The sequence below is a fragment of the Berghia stephanieae genome, chromosome 4 (genome assembly GCF_034508935.2).
Source record: "Berghia stephanieae isolate SIO BIC M18660-M18661 chromosome 4, UCSD_Bste_1.3, whole genome shotgun sequence".
Lineage (NCBI taxonomy): Eukaryota > Metazoa > Mollusca > Gastropoda > Nudibranchia > Aeolidiidae > Berghia > Berghia stephanieae.
The window spans coordinates 85,763,840-85,784,559 of NC_088363.1; the positions used below are offsets into that span (position 1 = coordinate 85,763,840).

General features: G+C 34.8%; 2 protein-coding genes across 6 annotated transcripts in view; one reads left to right on the top strand and one right to left on the bottom strand.

Annotated features, from left to right (window-relative positions):
* Positions 1-4,640, top strand: part of LOC144971457 (uncharacterized) — a 27,673-nt gene extending 23,033 nt beyond the window's left edge. For 4 of the 5 annotated variants that reach the window (XM_078912385.1, XM_078912383.1, XM_078912387.1 and 1 more), the window contains 4 exons: positions 735-926; positions 1,569-1,716; positions 2,933-3,101; positions 3,628-3,975. In XM_078912385.1, coding sequence (XP_078768511.1) covers positions 735-926; positions 1,569-1,716; positions 2,933-3,101; positions 3,628-3,970 — 852 coding nt within the window. In that variant the 3' untranslated portion in view covers positions 3,971-3,975. Of the gene's footprint in view, positions 1-734; positions 927-1,568; positions 1,717-2,932; positions 3,102-3,627; positions 3,976-4,503 lie in introns of those variants that run through there. The other variant, XM_078912386.1, reaches the window with a different exon arrangement.
* Positions 1-20,720, bottom strand: part of LOC144971456 (inositol polyphosphate-4-phosphatase type I A-like) — a 239,102-nt gene that overhangs the window by 71,785 nt on the left and 146,597 nt on the right. The gene's annotated exons all lie outside the window — the stretch shown is intronic.

Here is a 20,720-nt window from a genome sequence, read left to right on the forward strand (position 1 = left end):
TTCTTTGTTTAGAACCAAGCTGCTCGTTGCTGGGCCGACGTGACATCAGACTATTGAATCCTATGAACGCAATCATTCGATGTTACTTAATATTTGTGCAACTGTCAAGAGACTACTATAAACTTGGGAATGATACTGCAGCAGTTTATCTATCTAGAAACGAGTCCATATTACACGCTCACACAAAGATCCCTTTTTTTAGATAAAAGAGATCATGCTAATCACCCCTCGTATATCCTGTTTGTATTAAATCTCACACCTAATTGATAAAGCCAGGAGTTATACTCACCCAATTTCCAGTGTGAAAGAACTGTTCAAGAGATTTTGTCTAAGTAAAATGGAGAAAGTTATGAAGGATAGTGATCACCCCCTTCGCAAATATATTAAGTTCTCCATGAGGAGCCGTCGCCTTATATCTATAAAAACAAAGACAACATGTCACCTTAATTAATTTTTGCCACATTGTGTTCGAATTTTTACCGCCCAACTGTGATTTAAATTAAATACTATCTTTTAAATATACACACACAAGTTCGGACTAAAGGCATACATTGTCGCCATAGATTCTCAACTTTGTGTTTATACATTTTTCTGCATGCCACGTCTGTAAACGAATTTCCATTTTTTTATGAATAAAGTATATTATTATTATTATTATTATTATTATTATTATTATATATTATTATTATTATTATTATTATTATTATTATTATTATATATTTTCATCTCTCCAGAACAAAACGTTTGGGGATGAAGACGCAATGTATGCCCAGATCGAACAGTTGTATGCAAACCTTTGCCGAATCAATTTTCCACAACGGAAAACTGCAGCCCAATTTCTTCCACTGGATGAGAACGAAATTTACTCTGTACCATCTTCAGATGAAATACAGTTGCGAATGGAAAATGAAAATCTCAAGAAAAAGGTGTGTATTTTTCCTTTAAATAAAGATCCTGGGTATATTTTATATATAAAAAAACGGTTACAAAAGCAAAAACCATGATATAATAGTGCTCAACTTTTTGATAAAACGAAGTATTCAGAAGCTGATTCAAGTCTAATTTAATTAAATTTCTATAATATTGTTTTAAGCAGTCGTCTCTGGGGATAGCGAATACTTGAAGCAATATATATATATATATATATATATATATATATATATATATATATATATATATATATATGTGTGTGTGTGTGTGTGTGTATGTGTGTGTAAACAAAATTTTATGAGGGCCTATAAAGTCCTCTCTCTGAACAAGAAATGATGCTGCTGTTCCTGTAAAGCGCTTTCGGCTTATTTAATTGTTAATTATTTTGGTGAATGTGGTGAGGATAGCCACGGCATTTGTGATAATGACGATGAAAATGACGATTTGATGGCAGTAATGGTTGCGATACTGATGACCTCAGTGATGATTTTGCTGTTGCTGTTGTTGTTGTTGATGATGATGATGATGATGATGATGATGATGATGATAACGATGATTATGATGATGGTGATGATAATGACGATAATGATGAAGAGGTTGATCTTATCTAATGGTACTTTGATTTGTATAAATTTCAGATCAGTGACTTGGAAAATCGCTTAAAAGCAACCAATGCTTCAAGTACAAAGATGACCGAATGTACGGATATTGAATCACTGAAATTTACTTCACTAGAAGACTGTACATCCGTATGTTATGAAAATCTCAAGACAGAATCGACTACAGGTTAATTTTCAGTTAACCCTCTCCTTACCAACTATAGGAAAATCATCACATTCGTTACGATACAACCAACATTTTTCTTATTCAAATTTCTTTTGTACATCATAAAACTAAAGAAAATGAACAATGTGTTGTAGAGCATGTTTTGCTAAAGAAATTACGTACGAAGAACTATTCTGCTATTATGTCAGAGTGATAAAAAATCTATTTTTGTGTGAGTTGGGTGTAAAGTTTTGGAGAAAATCCTGAAAAATGGCTGGTTAGGAGAGAGTTAATTAGATAAATTAGATAATGAATTTTATTTAAATTACAATTTAAGTCTTTTTTTGACTAGACGTGTTATTTTTTTTACTTCAAATATCCTTTTAACTAAGCACGATAACCTTCAACTAGTAAATATTCTTAAACCTATAAATGGGATGCAGAAGTCATAGCGTCACACTTCCCCCTCTCCCGGTTCAAAACTCATTGAAAGTACATATGTAACCAGTTCTCTGAATAGGTTGCTTATTGAATCATATATGGTGGCATAACTATTTTAATAGCTGGATGTTTAGGGCAGATTCTTATGATTCCGGGGTGTAAAAGAGCGAGGATGAACGATTTTTATTGACGACCAGTATAATTTATTTAAGCTAGAAATTAAGATGCCATCAGTCTAAAAGCATAAGATCACTTGCACAAGATATGTTTCCAGTCCTCCGTAGGTCTGCCTTGACACTTCCAAAGGGGATTGGAATCAGTATTTCGACATCACATCATTGCTTCCTATGGACAGATATGTCTGGTATAAAATATTTGACACGATGAGATGATCTTGGATTTTTGAAGTAAAAACGTCTGCCAAATTGAAAAATAGTTGTTCTTTGTTTTGTTTTTTGCTGGCAAAAAAATGGTTGTGAGCCCGAAACGTTCCGTGTTTGGCATTTTGTTCTTTTTAGAAGCGGTGATATTCATTTTTTTTACAATCCACTGCTTAGAGCAGCAAAGTTTCACTAGGAGGACTGGCAACACGCTTCCAAGAACTTTGCAAACGACAGTTTAAAAAAAAATTATTTTCATCATTATTGCGATTGGAATATAATTACTGCTCCTTTGATAGCTTTTCTCCTTAAGAACACGGATGACACAAAGACCTCGTTATCACATTCGTAAACATGTAGATCTAGACGTAAACGGACAATAACTATAATATCGTTATTTTTTCCTTTCATTCCAGATTTCAATATTGAATGTCCACTTCATCCTTCAAAAAGAGACGTTAAACAAATCTCTTCCACGTTTGAATGGATAATTTCTGATTATTCAGAAAAATTGCGTCTTGAAAAATGGGGAAAAGTTACGAATACCATATCGGAGCCTTTTTATGTCGGTAATGGTGGATATCGGTGAGTCTCTTCAACACATTTACTTCATTTTATTTACTTTACACACGGACAGATTACAATTTCACTATCAATTTATCACAGTATTAACCCTCTCCTTACCAACTATAGGGAAATCGTCACATTCTTTGCGATACAATCAACATTTTTTTATTCAAATTTCAATTGTACATCATAAAATTTAATGAAAATGAACGGTATATTGTAGAGCTTGTTTTGCTAAAGAAATTACTTATCGCAAAAAAATATATTTTTGTGTTAGTTAGGTGTGAATTTTTTGGGAAAATCCTGAAATTGTCTGGGAAGGAGAGAGTTAAACAAGGCTTCCTCGAAGTCTAAGAAAAATCGTTTTGATAATCTGGAAGTCATCTCAGTCTTTTGATATTAAAATGAATGTTATTTCGTCAACATTAGAAGAGAATCTTTCCGTCAGTCTTCGTCAACAATGTCTTTGATTCATTAAACTTTAAACATTTTTACGGGGATAAGGAACGCTTTATTCATTCATATTTCTTCTTATCATTCATAGAGCACGCCTGGAAGTTTATCTCAACGGAAACGGAAGTGGTTATGATAAGTGTATGTCCATTTTCCTACGCATCATCCAGGGCCAATGTGACGATTACCTCCCTTGGCCAGCCATTTTTTCTCTGACTTTCATTTTAGTGAACCAAGAGGAAAGACTGACGGAATCGTTGGTCCATGGTAAGGACGGGACAGTGTTTAAGTATTGCAAGCCGTCGGGCGATACCTATGATGATAGTGATTCATGGGGGCTGATTGAATTTGTGCCTCATGCCATCATCAATAAAAGGAAATACATCAAAGATGACGCCATAAAATTGAAAGTTAAAATACATAATAATTTTTGAAGCTATGATACTTTTTGTTGTATTAGACACTTTACCATATCATGTTGAAACTGTTTTACATGTATGTACACAAACACACTCGCAGATTTCCCAAAGACGACAGTCATCTTAAGTCTTACATATTCCTTCAGAGTCTTTGGGTCCACGAGCCGGAGTTTATCCCGGCGTCTTTAGCGTGAAATGGACAATAGTAATTACTTGCTTTCCTTTGGATAGAACGCTAGTCTATCGCAAAGTACTTTCCGCCAAATCTAACAGACCCAGCTACCCTTTCAATGCTGGGGTGGGAGGGGCTCAGCAAAAAAAAAGTCAACTGCACCTCGGATCGATCTTGGTCCCTTTGCTTGTGACGCGAGTGCTCTCCCAACTGAGCTATTGGGACCCCCCCCCCCCCAAAGACTGTAGTGACATATGAAAATCATTTGAATACCGAGTGGTCAAGATGTAAAATAAACCCGATATGTAGCAATTTATTCGCATCTAAGATGGGGCACCGTGGTTACGCTGTACGGTCTTTGCTTTTTACCCGAAAGGTACCGAGTTTGAATACAAGCTCGTCCCAGCCTAATTTGCGGCCCTGCTGACGCCTGGGTTCTTCCAGTATTCCCTTGGAATTGATCATAGAAACAAAAATTTCCCCTGTGGGATGAATAAAGGTAATTCTATTTTATTTTATTTTATTATTCAATGTTTTTCTGTTAAGCTAGATTATCTTCGTCATTTATCACAATCACCAGTTTTTCATATACACTTTCAAAGGTGCTTCGCGAACTATCGCAAATTATATTTTCAAGTCGTGTGCCTTTTTACAATTGTTTACTTTAAATGTTATCTTCTATTAAAAAATGAAAGAATTGGGACACTTAAAAATAATAAAATGATTCTCATTACCCCCCCCCCCTCCCCAACCCATACCCCTTTCCGTATTCGTAAGCGGAATGATATCAAATTTAAATCTATAACTATAATTTGTTATGTCAATTTGTAATCCCTCTAGTTTAACAAAAAGATTTATATTTAAAAATTAAGAAGTTCTTTTAATCACAAACAGTTAAGGTAACACCACCTGAGGATATGATAAAAGGATCTTTGCATTCATTTGCTTTGGCATCCGAATTTGTTCCCATCACGCGCTTCCTTGGTGAGATTGTGAATTCTCTGGTCTCTCCAAAATTCAACAATGTGGGAATACATATCTACGCCATATTATAGATAATACAAACTTATTTAGGTCCCAAGATTCGAGCTTTAATGCCTCGATGGTTCACTCTTTGGAAAGGTATTTGGAGATGGACTTCAAATCCTGAGGTCTGTGTCCGAAAACTGAGTTAACACCTTACAAGGCTTAAAATGATCCTCGAAGTTTCTTCTTCGAAAACAAGAAATGACAGCTTCCTGTCGCTGACGGACATTCGTGGGGGCAGCCATTTTAAACTGCCATAACTTTGTCAAAATTTGACAGAATTAAAATTCTCAAATTTTAGTGTAAAGAGTAAATGTGTAAGTTCAACTGAGCCAAATATGGCGTAATGCGAAAAAGAAATGAAGTCAGTAGGAGATTTATTGTCCCAATACTTTTTGACTCAGCTTCGTAAAATAATATAAAGAGCTTAAAGCACGGTGTTTACCGTAGGTACGTGCTGTATGATCGAAATAGTTTAATTTCGTGTAGTTTTTCGCAAAATTCTCATCAGTCGTCATCATCATCATGGTCATCATCATGATCATCATCATGATCATCATCATCGTCATCATCGTCATCGTCATCACCATTATTATTATTATTATTATTATTATTATTATTATTATTATTATTATTATTATTATTATTATTATTATTATTATTATTTTTATTATTATTATTGGATTGATCATGGCACAAAACAATCTGTAACATATTTGATCTCTATAAATTATCCAAAAAAGCGTCTGAATACATATCTATATCTTTTCAGCCGATCCTTATTTGAATGAGTTTTTAAAATGTTTATTATTAGTGTTTTATACTAATGTATTTTTTACATTTTTAATTGATGCCTTGTTAACGCTACTACTGTTTTGATATTGCTTTAATTTTGTTATTCTATTCTGTGTAAACTATGTCTTTGGGTTTTATGCGCTTTGAGGTTTCGACACACGGTGTTATTGAACCATGCACTTATTTATGTTAATTTTTATTTATTTTCTATATTTTATATTACTTGGTGGTAGTTGATCTGCCTATTATTATAAAGTTCAATAAAGAAAGGGCATATGATGGATCTTTTAGTATTTACGTCGATGGCATTTTTGAAGATTAAAGATATTGCTTATTTCTGTGATATAACTTTGTCCAATATTTTTTATCTCTTAAAACTATATTGAATCGACCCAAAATGTTATAGCAACCAGAAATTACGATACCGATACGTTACAGCGACCAGTGATTTCGATACCGATACATTTAATCGACTTGCGATGCGTTTCAGAAAGTTAATTCATCAGGAAAAAAAATCTCCCAAAACTATTACCGATCACTTGAATTTCATAGATTAGGACTCCAGCAAGGGTCAGGACAAAACCAAGTAATCCGATTCCGAAAGAAATCCCACTGTGGAGAATACACCCAAATGCTTACAAATCATTTATGTATTAGAGCCTGTGACAACGGGGTAAAGCGCTTTATAAATGCCAATCATTATGTATTCGTGGCAAAAAATACCACAGTCCATAGCAGATAGATCATTTATTGTTTTTGTTTTTTTAAAGGGTTTTACGGCGATTGCAACACATTTATGTCATATCAGCGCCAGTGAAAAGAAAATTGGATAGTAAAAACATTCTAGATGTACTATTAAAAGGGCTTGAAGAAAAAGTAAGACAAAGGGGAATCGGTTCAAAAGGGATTATATTTAGATTCCAAGAGCACACTATAAGTGTACTTAGTTTGAGATCACCTGAATCTCAACCAGACACCAGCACAAGATCCTACTAAAAAGAATACACTCAAATGTTAACAAATCATATGTTTAAAAAACCAGTACATAACAGAGAGATGATTTACAAGGAAAAAATATCATCTCCCAAAACTATAACTATACATTCGACTGTTTCCCTCCCAGCCAAGGACTCCGACCAGGGTCAATAAAAGAACCAAGTAATCTTATTCCAAGACAAAGACTAAAGACAAGCAATTGGAAAACAGACACAGGGGGATAGAAGACACAGTAGGTACCTCCTTGCCCACTATGGGAGGTCAGGAACCCCACTCAAATAGATAATTTACCTGGCCCGCGGTTTTTGCAAAATATATTTCAAAATTTTGCAAAGAAAATGATGGATTTTGCTTAAGACTATTAAGTAAATTTTGCAAAAACTTTGCAGGTTTCTAAATATGTTATACCACACCTAACAACCAATTACATGCAACCCATGTAATAAAATATCCCCACGGAATTACGCAATTTCAAACTCAAAAAAATTCAAAATTATGGTACAAAAAATAGCAAATTTTGACAGAAATTATGTTGATTTGTAAATAGACACAAAGTTAGGACAACAAAATTACAATACAAATCTTCATCACCTCGGGGTACGCTAATTTCGCAACAACAAAAAAAAGAGAATGAAAGAATTTGTCAAAAATTTTCAAAACGTGCAGATTTTGCGGTTGTAATGCAAATCCGAATATTTCCCCTAATATTGCGGTCGCAATGCGACTGCAAGCTTTGCAAAAAAAAAAAAACAAAACCAAAAAACAACAACAAACCCCCCCCCCCCAAAAAAAAAACAAAAACAAACAAAAAACAAACAAACCGCAGGGCCAGATTTACAAATATCTCCGAAAACTATGTTTCCCTCACCCCAAGGTCTACTAAGACCAGGGGCCGTTTTCATGAACACGGACTAGCACTTAGTCTCTGACTATCTCTGACTTTAGTCAAGGACTTGAAAATATCGGATTTCATGTGAGATGACTGAGCAAGTCCCAGACTAAAATCGGACTAAGTTTGGCCAAGTTTTAGTCACTTGCTGAGCCAAGACTTCACGCTTTAGTCTGAGACTAGTTACTAGGAGACGTCATTGGGTCAACAAAACAGCAGCTATTTTTAGATTGAGTGCGCTTCATTTCGGAAAGAAAATACGTCGGTTACGAATGACAAAGGTAAAAGGTGTACTGTTGCAATTGACACTGGCTTAAAAAAACTTTTAGATAAGTGCAGATTGTCAAAAGTACACATTTTTGTGAGTAAAAACTTTTTAAAAAACTGTCTGCCATGAATAGCTGGATGGCTCTTGGTGAAAAAATACAATGCAGGGTCGTTGGAGGACATAAGAGGAGTTCAATTTTGAAACATTTCCTGTTATGCTCAAAAAGAGAAACAACTATAAATGACAAGGGTAATTTATTAACAATAATAAAATGGGTAACAAATGTAATTATTATAAAAGAATAAGGTATTTAAAGGGATGTAACTCATAACAAACTAACTCAATGAATATATTCTTTAATTATCTTCCTTTGATCATGCTTGCAATGATTCTAAAATAAAGAGAATCATTACAATTTCCTTGCTGTATCTCTTTCCAGTGATGTTCTCGATGAGCGTGGACTAGCAGTGATTCTTCGCAAGTCTGCTAGACGGAAATATGCTTCACGAAATCTTTCTCATTGTCTCCGAAAACCCTTTTGCATAGCCCATCAATGCTACTGAGCAAACGGTAATTCATCCGAGAAAATAAATGTGTCTCAAAGTCTGTCGGGCCATTGTAGGTTTTCTTATTGGGGCCATCAAAACCGACATTGCATGTTTACAGGGTCAAAATATAGACATCTAAGTGTGACATCCCGCTGCTTTGAATACGACGAAGATGGTTCGTGTTACAACGAATCTTTCGACATTTCGTGATGAAAGTTGGTATAATCTTGGGTACGATTCATCCGAGTTTGCTTTCTGCCTTTGTCTTTGAATGGAATTGCTTGGTTTTGTACTGGCCATTGCTGGAGTACTTAGCTTAGAGGGAAACAGTCAAATGTTTAGTATAAGTTCCAGGAGATGATTTTTTCCCCTTTGTAAATCATGTCTCTGTTATGTATTGCTTGATAAGTTTTCTGTTTTGGATATATATCTTGAAAGCATTTGAGTGTACTCCCCTCAGTGGGATCATGTGATGATGTCTTGATGAGACTTTTAGGTGATCTAAAACTAAGTAGGTACACTGAGTGTATTCTTGGAATCTACCCGTGTTCCCTAATTGAACTAGTACTTCTTTGTCTTACTTTTTTTCTTGGGTACCTTTACTTGTAACTCTAAACTTTTTCCCTATCCCATTTTCTTCCTTTTACTGGAGTTGGTGAGGCTATGTGGTCTTGTGGTATGATACGCGGATCGGAAGGTCCTGGGTTCGAGCCCTGTTGAGTCCTTGGAAAAGGCTCTTCACTCACATTCTCTCACCGTACTCGGGTGTAAAATGAGTACCTGGCCGTTCACAGCGTTGTCTCTGCCCGAAAGAAATTGTAATTTTGCCTAACAGGCGTCATGGCTCGGCCTACATGTAAGTGTTGCTGTTGATCAGGGACCCCTTGTAAAGCGCATTGACCACGTTCAGTGGATATGACGCTATATAAAATCTCAACTCGTTTTTTTAAAAATGATCTAAATGAGTCGCAAGCGCCTAAAACCCTTAAAAATAACAACAAAGAATAAATAACATCTTCTTCTTCTTCTAGGTTCCATGCCTGGTCCAGGCTTCGGATACTGCATGAATTATCTCTCTCCATTCCTCCCTGTCTCTTGCTTTTTCAAACAGCTCTTGGATTGTTAGGTTGGTGAAGCCCTTCAGTTGGTCTATGAGTGTTTTTCTTTGTCTCCCCCGGGCGCGTTTACCAGGTATTTTTCCACAACTTGCCAGGTATTCATTCTTATCTTTCCTTACTATGTTTCCGAAAAAGGATAGTTGTCGATCCACTATTAAGGGCATTAGTTTCCTTTGTTGGTATGTTTGTTTTAGCACTTCTTCGTTCGTTTTGTGTGCGGTATACGATATTCTCTGCATCCTTCTCAAGCACCACATTTCAAAAGCTTCAATGTTCTTTTGTGTTTCTGCATTTGTAGTCCAGCTTTCGCATCCGTAGAACAAGATTGGCCACACGTAGCACTTCAAGACTCGGAATCTAATCCCGAACGACATCTGTTTGTTTTTCAAAATGTTTCCCAGGTCCATGAAGGCCTGTTTGGCTTGAGTTATTCTTGCTCGTATGTCTCGGTTACATCTTCCATCTGTTGTCACTATTGAACCTAGGTATTTAAAACTTTCTACGTTGGTAAGTTGCTCGCCGTGAATCGTTATATTGCAGGTGTTGTTGTTTTCGGGGTTTTTCTGTATTACCATGCATTCTGTTTTGGTGATATTCACTTCCATTCCCTTGGCTTCACTATCTACTACCACTTTGTCAACAATCTTTTGAAGTTGGATTTCTGATGTTGCAATGAGTACCGTATCGTCTGCGTATCTTATATTATTTATGTTGTGACCTCCTACTTTTATTCCCTCCATATTATTTATGCCCCTCATGATTGTTTCTTGGTATAGATTAAACAGATCTGGTGAGGCAACACACCCTTGACGGACTCCTTTCTTAATAGGAATGGAATTTCCTGTAGAGTTTCCGATTTTGATAGATGCCTGCTGGGTGTAGTATAATGTTTGCATGAGTCTGAGGTCTTTCTCATCAGCGCCAATGGAGTGCAGTTGTTTTAGTATTTCTTCGTGGCGTACTCTATCAAAAGCTTTTTTGTAGTCGACAAAACAGAGGTATAGTGGGGTCTGAACCTGTATAGCTCTTTCACTTAAAACACGGAGGAGGTATATTGCGTTCCTTGTCCCTCTGTCAGGTTGGAATCCATATTGTTCTTCTGCGATTTCGGGGTTAATCTTATTCCTTAGCCTGTTGATAATTATACGCAACAGTATTTTGTTGATGTGACTTATTAAACTTATAGTTCTAAAATTTTCGCATCTGACTGCACCTGCTTTCTTTGGTATTGCTATGAAAATAGAGTTACAGAGATCTTCTGGAATTTTCCCAGTATTGTATATATTGTTGAATAATATGTGAAGTTCATCAATTGCTAGATCTCCTAGGCTTTTTAATACCTCTACAGATATTTCATCAGGGCCTGTTGCTTTACCATCCTTCATTCGTTCCATGGCATGTTCAATTTCACTTTTGGTGATGTTTGGTCCGCTTAATGGTTCTTTGAATTTCAGTGGTGGTTCATTTCTATTTGGATCATTGTACAGTTCGCCTATGTATTCTACCCATCGGCTTTCTATATGTTGTTCTTCGAATAGCAGTTCCCCTTGTTTGTTTTGGATACAACTTCCTGCTGCTTTGCTTTTCCTTTTCCCTGATAGTTCTTTTATTCTTTGGTGAGCTTGTTGGGGGTTGGGTTTGTATTCTCTTTCGATTTCGCAGCATTTCCAGTCTAGATAGTTCTCGTGTGCCTCGATGCATTTGGATTTAATGTGGTTGTTCAATGTTTGGTATTCTGCAGACCCTCTGTTGCATTTTCGTCTTTCTTCAAATAGGTTTAGAATTTCATTTGTCATCCATTCCTTTTTGCTGTTTGTTTGAGCTATTGGTAAATGCTTTTCTGTAGTTGCTTTGACACACTTTTGGAATATATCAAATTGTTTTTCACATTTTTCGTTATCAGGTTCACTTTGGCTTTGTATCATGAGTGCATTTTCAAATTCTTCTCTCATTTTTGTTTGTATGCCATTATCTTTGCATAACCTGTAATCCCTCTTTATTCTACCAGCTGTTCTCTGAATAGCTTTAAACTTTATCCTTACTGTACAAACAACTGGGACATGGTCACTGTCTACATCGGCGCCTGGGTAGGTTTTGCAATTTAATATGCCATTTCTGAATCTTGATGATACTGCTATAAAGTCTATCTGGTTCCTTGCTCTGTCCCCTGGTGATTGCCATGTCCAGGTTCTTCTTGGGTGTTGTTGAAACCAGGTGTTTGAAATCATTAATTTATTTGTTCTACACCAATCTGCCCAGATGTTTCCTCGTTCATTTCTGTCTCCGAGTCCATGTGGTCCGATTATGTCACCATCTCTGCCTCTGCCAATCTTAGCATTTAGGTCCCCCATTACCATAAGGACTTCATATGGAGGATCATATGGAGTGGTGGAACCTCTTTCCAAAAAGGAGTAGGGATGATCTTAGACCAAAAATCAACCAAATTTTACAAAGGGCACGTAGCAATCTCAGACAGAGTTTTGCTGGTTAAGCTAAGAGGACCTGTAGTTGACACCAATATTATTCAAGTTTATGCACCAACAGAAGAGGCGATAGATGCAGATATGACAGAGTTTTACCATTCACTAATAAATAACATAGAAACCAGATAAGATTTATAATAAACTGTTTATTTCATTTATTGCTTTTGTACATGAATGTCAACACATTAAAATCAGGAAATTCATTTATTTACAGTCTCTCAATATAATTACAATTATCAACCTAAATAAAGCAACTGATATTTAATTTTCAACATATTAGACCGATTTCATACTTTTAATCCATTGTAATTTTGAGTTTAATTTCCTTTTTTTAAAACAATATTCCCAATCTCTTGTCCTTTCTCTTTGAAAAAAGTGACATATTCTTTACTACGTTTGGTAATAAACAATACATACATATATGCAAGTCTGATCATCTAAAATTTGATTGGCTCACTGTTGTACTGAAAAAAAAGTCTACTATCAAACCCACGCAAAATATTCTTAATTACAACAATGTTAAATCAAGCCCCAAATTACATTCGAATATCAGACCTGCAAATACTTGCACGACGAAATAAACAATCTTCAGATTAATGTTTGAACAAAACACCCAAGAACTCTTTAATCAAGGAGGGTATAATAATTTTTTATAACTTGAAATATAATATCAGGATTTGAATAAATCTTTACTATCATTATTATTATTATTATTATTATTATTATTATTATTATTATTATTATTATTATTATTATTATTATTATTATTATTATTATTATTATTATTATTATATCATCATCATCATCATCATCATCATCATATAAAAACACATAGTAAGGCAATTTTTAGATAAAATAGAACTCGAGAATACGTCATTTAACTCTCTCCTTACTGATCATTTTCAGTATTTTCCCAAAATGACAGGCTTACCCAGCAGAAAAAATTTTTTAAACTCAAAAAATCTCTCTACAAAACAACTTTATGTTCTTATTAATTAAACAAAGATCATTCTTTAAAGTTTGTGATGTACAAAATAAATCTGCATCTTGTGTCGTAACAAATGTTACGATTTTTCTGTAGGTGCTAAGGAGAGGGTTAACTATCTATGTAATTATGAAGTTGACTTGGAAAACGTTGATTTCTTGTCATTTTTAATAACAAAACTTGATGAGGAAAGCAGTTCAAATTATTTGTTCACGGATACAAAAATAGAATTCGGGGAGGTTTTTAATTTTATTCACACAATTGAGAAAATTTGCAAGATTTTAATCGTGGAACACAAAACAGCTTCCTCCTTGAAAAGATTCAAAGTAATGCTTGACAAAGAACTCATGAATCCCTGCTATAGTTGTTGTTATATTGCAGAGTATTCAAAGGTCGTTTTCAGTAAATGACTCTTTACAATTTTGTGAATGTTAAAAACCAGCACATTAATACATGTAATATCAGTGTTTATTTTTAAGACAATTGCACGCACATACTGCTTTCGTTAACACCAAAGCATTGTACCCCTGTTGTCTGCATGACCTGTCAGTCCATAGTAAGCTGTCGTTCTGTGTCCCTCTAAGTACAGTAATTGTGTTGACGAAGTAAAGTGTCATGTCAAAACAATATCGTTCCATTGATTCGCAGTTAAATGTCTCAAGATACACAAGAAAGATGTAATTTGATATATATATGATATATGATATGATATGATATGATCTGATTTGATGGGTTATGATGTAATACAGTATGATATATGAGATGATATGAGGGCAATTGCAAATAGTGCCACAATACAATTCTAAGAATGAATTGATATTTGGGATGGAATAATATTTTTACAGTTTGTGACTGTACATTTTCGCAATTCAATTTTTGGTCATTCAAGCATTCCTTTCCCATTTCGCAACGTCTTTGATTAGTCGCTGACAAACAAATTACCATACTTTGTTTTTGTTTTTGTTTTTAAGGGTTTTACGGCGCTTGCAACACATTTAGGTTATATCAGCGCCAGTAAAAAGGAAGAAAATGGGATAGTAAAAAGTTCTAGAATTACAATTAAAGCACCCAAGAAAAATTAAGACATAGGGGAACTGGGATCAGATGTAGATTCCAAGAGCATACCACCAGTATACTTAGTTTGAGATCACCTATAAGTCTTATCCGGACACAAGCACACAATCCAACAAAGAGGAATACACTCAAATGCTTACATTATACATTGAAAATAACAAATATAATAATACATAACAGAGGGATGATTTACAAGGAAAAAAATATCATCACCCAAAACAATAACTATGCATTTGACTGTTTCCCTCCCAGCGAGGACTCCGGCCAGGGACAGGACAAAACCAAGTAATCTCATTCCAAGACAAAAGACAGAAAGCATGTTGGAAAACAGATATAAGGGGATAGAAGACACAGTATGTACCCCCCTGCCCACTATGGGAGGTCAGGAACCCCACCCAGTTACCATAATTTAATTCCCTATTCACGGCTGAACTTTTATAGATGTGAACACGATGACATTGGTCTTTACAGGTACCCGTAGAATGGTGAAAATGGTTAAGGCACCTCACCCGAGGATTACTTTTTAGCGTTTGTAAAATATCTCACACGTTGGTTTTTGATTAAAATGAATGTCATCATGACATTATACGTTAACCCTCTCCATACCAACCACAGGAAGATCGAAACATTCGTCGCGATATAGCCAACATTTTTTCCTCATTCTTTCTTCTGTAAATCATAAAACTTTTGAAAAAATGTTTGTTATAGTTATGAAAATCTAAATGTGCTGTAGCAAAGCCTTGGCTGTAGACCTTTTGTTAAAAAAATTGTGAATAGCAAGAACTTATTGCTTTTGTGTTTGCGTGAAAATCCTAAAAACGCTGGTATTTAAGAGAGTTAAGACACAGATGTTGAAATTCTTTTACATAAAACAAGAAGATAAAAAATAATTCTGATATGTGTGACCCATCGCATGAATCTGGTGTTATTTCGGGGTGAACCAGGTGAAGAGAAGTTGCCTTTAAGTAAAACTGAACAGTGGTATAGCACTCGCGCTTTTTGGCAGTTCACGTTCTATCTTGATATGTACTTTTCCATCGCCTTAATCACAAGATTCAAAAGTTTATTTTTAGGCAATTGCCAATTTAACTCATACAAGAATATAATATTTCCAATCAACAAATCAAATAAGTAAAATCAATAATGAAGCAAAGTATACAATGATAATAAATAATAATAATAATATATAATAATAATAATAATAATAATAATAATAATAATAATAATATAATAATAATAATAATAATAATAATATAATTTTAAAAAATAATAATTGATAATTATAATGGTGATAATAATAATGTAAAATCATCTAAAGATAGAATTAATAGATTCATTATTTAATAGATGAATAATTATAAATGTGTAATTAAATAAAAAGTGGTGTCTGGAACAAAAAGTATTTTATCAATTTGACAAGAGGCGGTGACAAAACGATAGAATGATGTTTGTAAATTCTTACACTTGTCGAAAATTAAACAATTTATTTTAATTAAGTATACGTTTTGGGGACACTGTATATATATATAATATATATATTATATATATATATATATATATATATATATATATATATATATATATATATATAATTTTAATATTTACCACAATGTTGGAGTCAGTCTACATCGATGTTTCAGGCCCTTTCAGCCATCGTCAGGACTGTGTGTTACATGAGTTTGGTTTGTTGTCTGTTGTTAAAATAATAATTCGCTCCATTGCTACATGTCGAGCACTATCCGTACCATATTTGTATCAAACACGATTCAATATATATATAATATATATATATATATATAATATTATATGTGTCATGTACATGATACCTGATTGAGAGACGGCACGTCACGTGATATATAATCCCGAAATCAAACGAATAATATAGCCTACTCGATGTTGTTTCTACTCTCACGGTCTCAACCTGAATTGGTATTTAAAACTAAGTAATGCGCAACTGAATAACAAATGCAACGCAATATGTGTCATGACTTTGGTGACATCTATAACGAATCAAAAAGTATTATTAAGGCTTATAGGCTGATTATTTTATATACACATCATCATTTTATGCACTTCATTTGTGTATTCAAATGCATGGGCGTATATTTATAAACGTGTGGATTAATAATCAATGTCCTTTTTGTTTATTTATATCTTTTTTACTTCTTCATTTAACTTTTGAATGATTTCTTGATTTTAATCACTATTTATTTATTTATTAATTTATCATTATTTATTTATTTATATGTCTCTATTTATTTTTCTATCCATATTTCATAATTTTGATACATTTTTCTCTTATTGATAACTGCAGACTTAATATCATTTAAGGCCAATATCTATGTATTTTGAGTGTGAAATAATACACATATAATAAGAGTTTCGATATACTTAAAAGAAAATAAACATTAAATAAATGGATTTTAAAAGGAAACGAGATGAAAACATTTTAAAAAGACAATATAATATAATGGGATATAGTGAACTAACAAAATGGCGGCATATTTGGATGTCTCTCATTCCCGTGGTTATAAAAATGACAAAATAGTAGTGGTGTGAATGGGGGTAGATGGGAAGAGGTGGGGGTGGGTGCTGGGGGGGGGGGGGGATAACGTCAGTTATTAGTATCACAACGCTCTTCTAATGATAGTACAGGGCGTTCAGAAGTTTGTAACCAGTAAAAAAAATAGTTGACGGAGAAACAGACAGTGCAGCTAAGCACAGAATGTTCGCGAAAATAAAGAGAATTAATTCTTAAACGCAAACCAGAACTCGAAAAATGACTTAACAGATTTTTTAACGATTTTTAAAAGTACCCTACATCTTTAACGCTCAAATTCTCTCCAAGTGATTTTGAGTATTTCTTTGCTGACTGAATCAACCCCATCTTAATTCTTCCTTTCAGATCTGTCAGTCTGTCACTTTCATTTTGCAGACTTTTTCTTATATGTAGCCTCAGAAAAAAGTCCATTGGTGTGATGTATTGTAAACGTGGTGGCCATTGGATAGGGATATCTCTGCCAGTTAATCTGTCTGGAAACTTGTTTAAAAACTGTCGGATAAACAAGCTCTAGTGGGGAAGAGCACCATCCTGCTGAAAAACGATACTACTCGTAAAATGGGTTTTGTCTAACCGCTGCTGTGAGCAAACATATTTATTCAGAAGATCGTGATGTCTTTCAGCCGCGTTAATGCATGTTCATAAAAGAAAAACAGTCTGACGATGCGGTCGACCATAGTGCCACACGTTGAGTTTTGGGCTGGTGCATTCCTGTTCCTAAAAGTACCAGGATGTTCAGGCCCCCAGATCCATGAATTGTGCTTTTTTAGTTTTCCAGAGACACGAAAGGTGGCTTCATCGTTAAAAACTACTCGTCTTAAAAATATTTCATCATAGTTTAGCTTGTGCATACTTTCATGAGCAGATTGTAGTCGTTTTGGCATGTCGTCGTCTTTTAATTTGTGAACGACTTGTATTTGAAATGGACGAAATCCCAATTTCTGCCTCTATATATATGGACTTGGAAAACTCCAACCGCCTTGCCGCGGTGCGAACTGACTTTGGCTCACCCGGAGAATGTCCATTTCTTTTCTTGTCTGCTGTTGAACCAGTTTTTAGATGGTCTAACTACGAATTGCCTTCCGGTCTGGCGGATTTTCTTGCATGACTGGAAACGTCTTTGAATTTGAATTGCTGATTTAGTTTCAATAAACCATTTCATACAATCCGCCTTTTCCATAACCCGGACGCAGTATTCAATTGTACGTTCTAAAACAATAAACGTGGCAACAATAAAAAGAATGATTTCTCCATGAACTGAAACAAATTTCATGATGATATCTTCAATAGGTTTAGAATAAATACAATTTACTATTGGTTCCAGACTGTGGGGAGACTGTACTTTTTTGAGATATAGCGCTTCTGCTGTTGAGGTCATGGTTCACTCAGATCTTGAATGTTATTCTATTTTCTTGTTAAGGCGATATGTGCCAACTTGTCCTGGCGGCTGGAGACCGGTTGGAAGATGTTACTTGTCTTCTTTTGTTGTCTTCCATTTTTGCCCCATACTTACTTCTGATTGACACAACTATCATCAACATCAGGGATCGGTTTGATGACAGTAGTTGTAAATATATCCATTGGTATGTTCCAGTTTCTGCACGTGTCTTTCACTTCTCTCGTCCACTGTCAATAGCTGTGAAAAAAGTAAAAGTCTTTCAAGGTCCTATAGAGTCGGAGTTAACCTGTGTCTGTTTGCTACATATTTAATAAGACACCAGTGGTATGTCACCATATTCGGATATCACAGTCTATCGACCCTGCTTTGCCGTTTTTAATACGGCTGATGGTCTGCTCATGTATATTTTTGGCATAAATTATGCCTCTGTGCTAGATATAACAAACACTGATAAGATGCATAACCTAACTGTTGCCAGAGATGGATCAGGGCCGAGTTGGCCACATGATTTGAGGCTCCGTGTTCGAGCCCTTCTTCCGGTCATTTCGTTTTCTATATTGAGATATATAAATATACATACCACTTTTCCACCACTGCTACTGTGCTGGTTATTCTCAAGATAATGTGCTTCAATAAGACCAGTTGCGATAGCCAACACCAGACCAGCTATCAATATTAGGAAAGCCCCGGCTACATTGCTTAGAGAAAGAGATCTTTTCTTTGATTCCTGCAATAGACAGTCAATTTAGATATGAGGTAGGTGAGAAGAGAGCTGAATTTAGATTCAATGACGACTTTTAAAAACATGGCAAAAATTTACAATTTTTACTTTACGCCTTTTAAGGTTTATATTATTTCTACAATTGAAAAAAGGACAATACATATTATATTTACCTCTATCATTAATATGTCCTTATGTCAATTATTATAATATTACTATATGCTTACCATCATAATATATTCTTGCGATCAAAAGAAAGTATACACATTTAAAATCGTCGTAGGCTAATGATTTCCCATTGAGTTATTTACCATTAGTCTTTCTGTGTACCGATAGTTGATGTTTTTGTTTTTGACCTGAAATTCACTCACAACGTCGCGCACGTGCTAATATGACCTTTTAGCCCCTTGCTCTGGAGAGGAAGTGTGTAGATTTTTTTTTTTTTTGCCATACGTGTCTTCTTGAAACATTTTCAAGGCAGACACAATGCAAAATATAGCAATGACTATCCCGCAGAAATCTTTGGGCGTCTTTTTCGCTCACGTAGGGCCCAAATTCGCGGCAAAATATGGGACGAAGCCGTTTCGTATATGCTATTTTAAAAAATTAATTACGACGCTGTTTATCGATGAATATGACTGAAAGTTGGCACACAGTTAGATAAAAGGTCATTTTAGATTATGTCAAGCGACAAAACTCGTGCGACTACCGGAAAATCGTTAAAAATAGATTTTTACTCTTTGGAGTAAACTATTTCTAAAACTACCGGGCGTGGAGGTTTTGTCGCTGATAAGGTAATACATGAACATTTCTTCTTTTTGGTTGTAAAATTTCATATGAATATGACGAGTACTTTTTCCCGTATTTTACAAAACACTATCCCAAGTTTCAACCTTTTAATCCACTTATTACGCAAGATACAACCAAAGATCGAAAAAAAATTACCGAAAAAGCGTCCCATATTTTCGCTTTTTTTCCTCTTTGCGGGTCATCCAAATAAATAACACCTTTGAAACTGCACAACTTGTTTATTTATGAATGGATTTTCAAAATTCAAAAACAATTTTACTCAGTGGAGATAGAGCTTTGATATTAGACAAAAAAATTCTCAAAAAGGGAAAAAACATTTTTCATAGTCCTTGCTACAAAATATCACCCAGTAATCTACGCGATGGCACGACTTTGATTAGAACAACATGCACGTGCCATTGGCCATCTTCAAGCTCGACAGTCTGTGACCAATGTCGCAAGAATGCTTAAGGAGAACTGTATATTCGTTAGTTCCTTACCGTTTGTGTCATTTCAAATCGATCGTAAATCTGTTTCTGTCCTCCACTCCAAACTGCCGCTATACATTTTACGCTCTATTTTCTTTTGACTCTCATTTACGCACTCAATTTCTTGCCATTAAAAACACAAGTGTCTGCTCTATTCGCTATTCTGAATTGAGATGATCTCCAAATTTGTGAAATAGTCTGTTACCCGATGCGGCAGTGGCTGTTTTGGGAAAGCTGTAGACTAAAGTCCAAAATGAACCTCCAGTACGACAAGCTTTTTACAAAAACAAACAAACAAAAACAATAAAACTCACTAACTAAAATGTATCTTTGTCAATGTATTCCATTTGTTTTTAGGTTTCGTTTGCGTCAGTTGTTGAAACAATTTAAAGTAAGAAGAGATTTTTACCAAAGCTCGATTTACACGCATTTCTTTTTTTTTTTACGAATATGA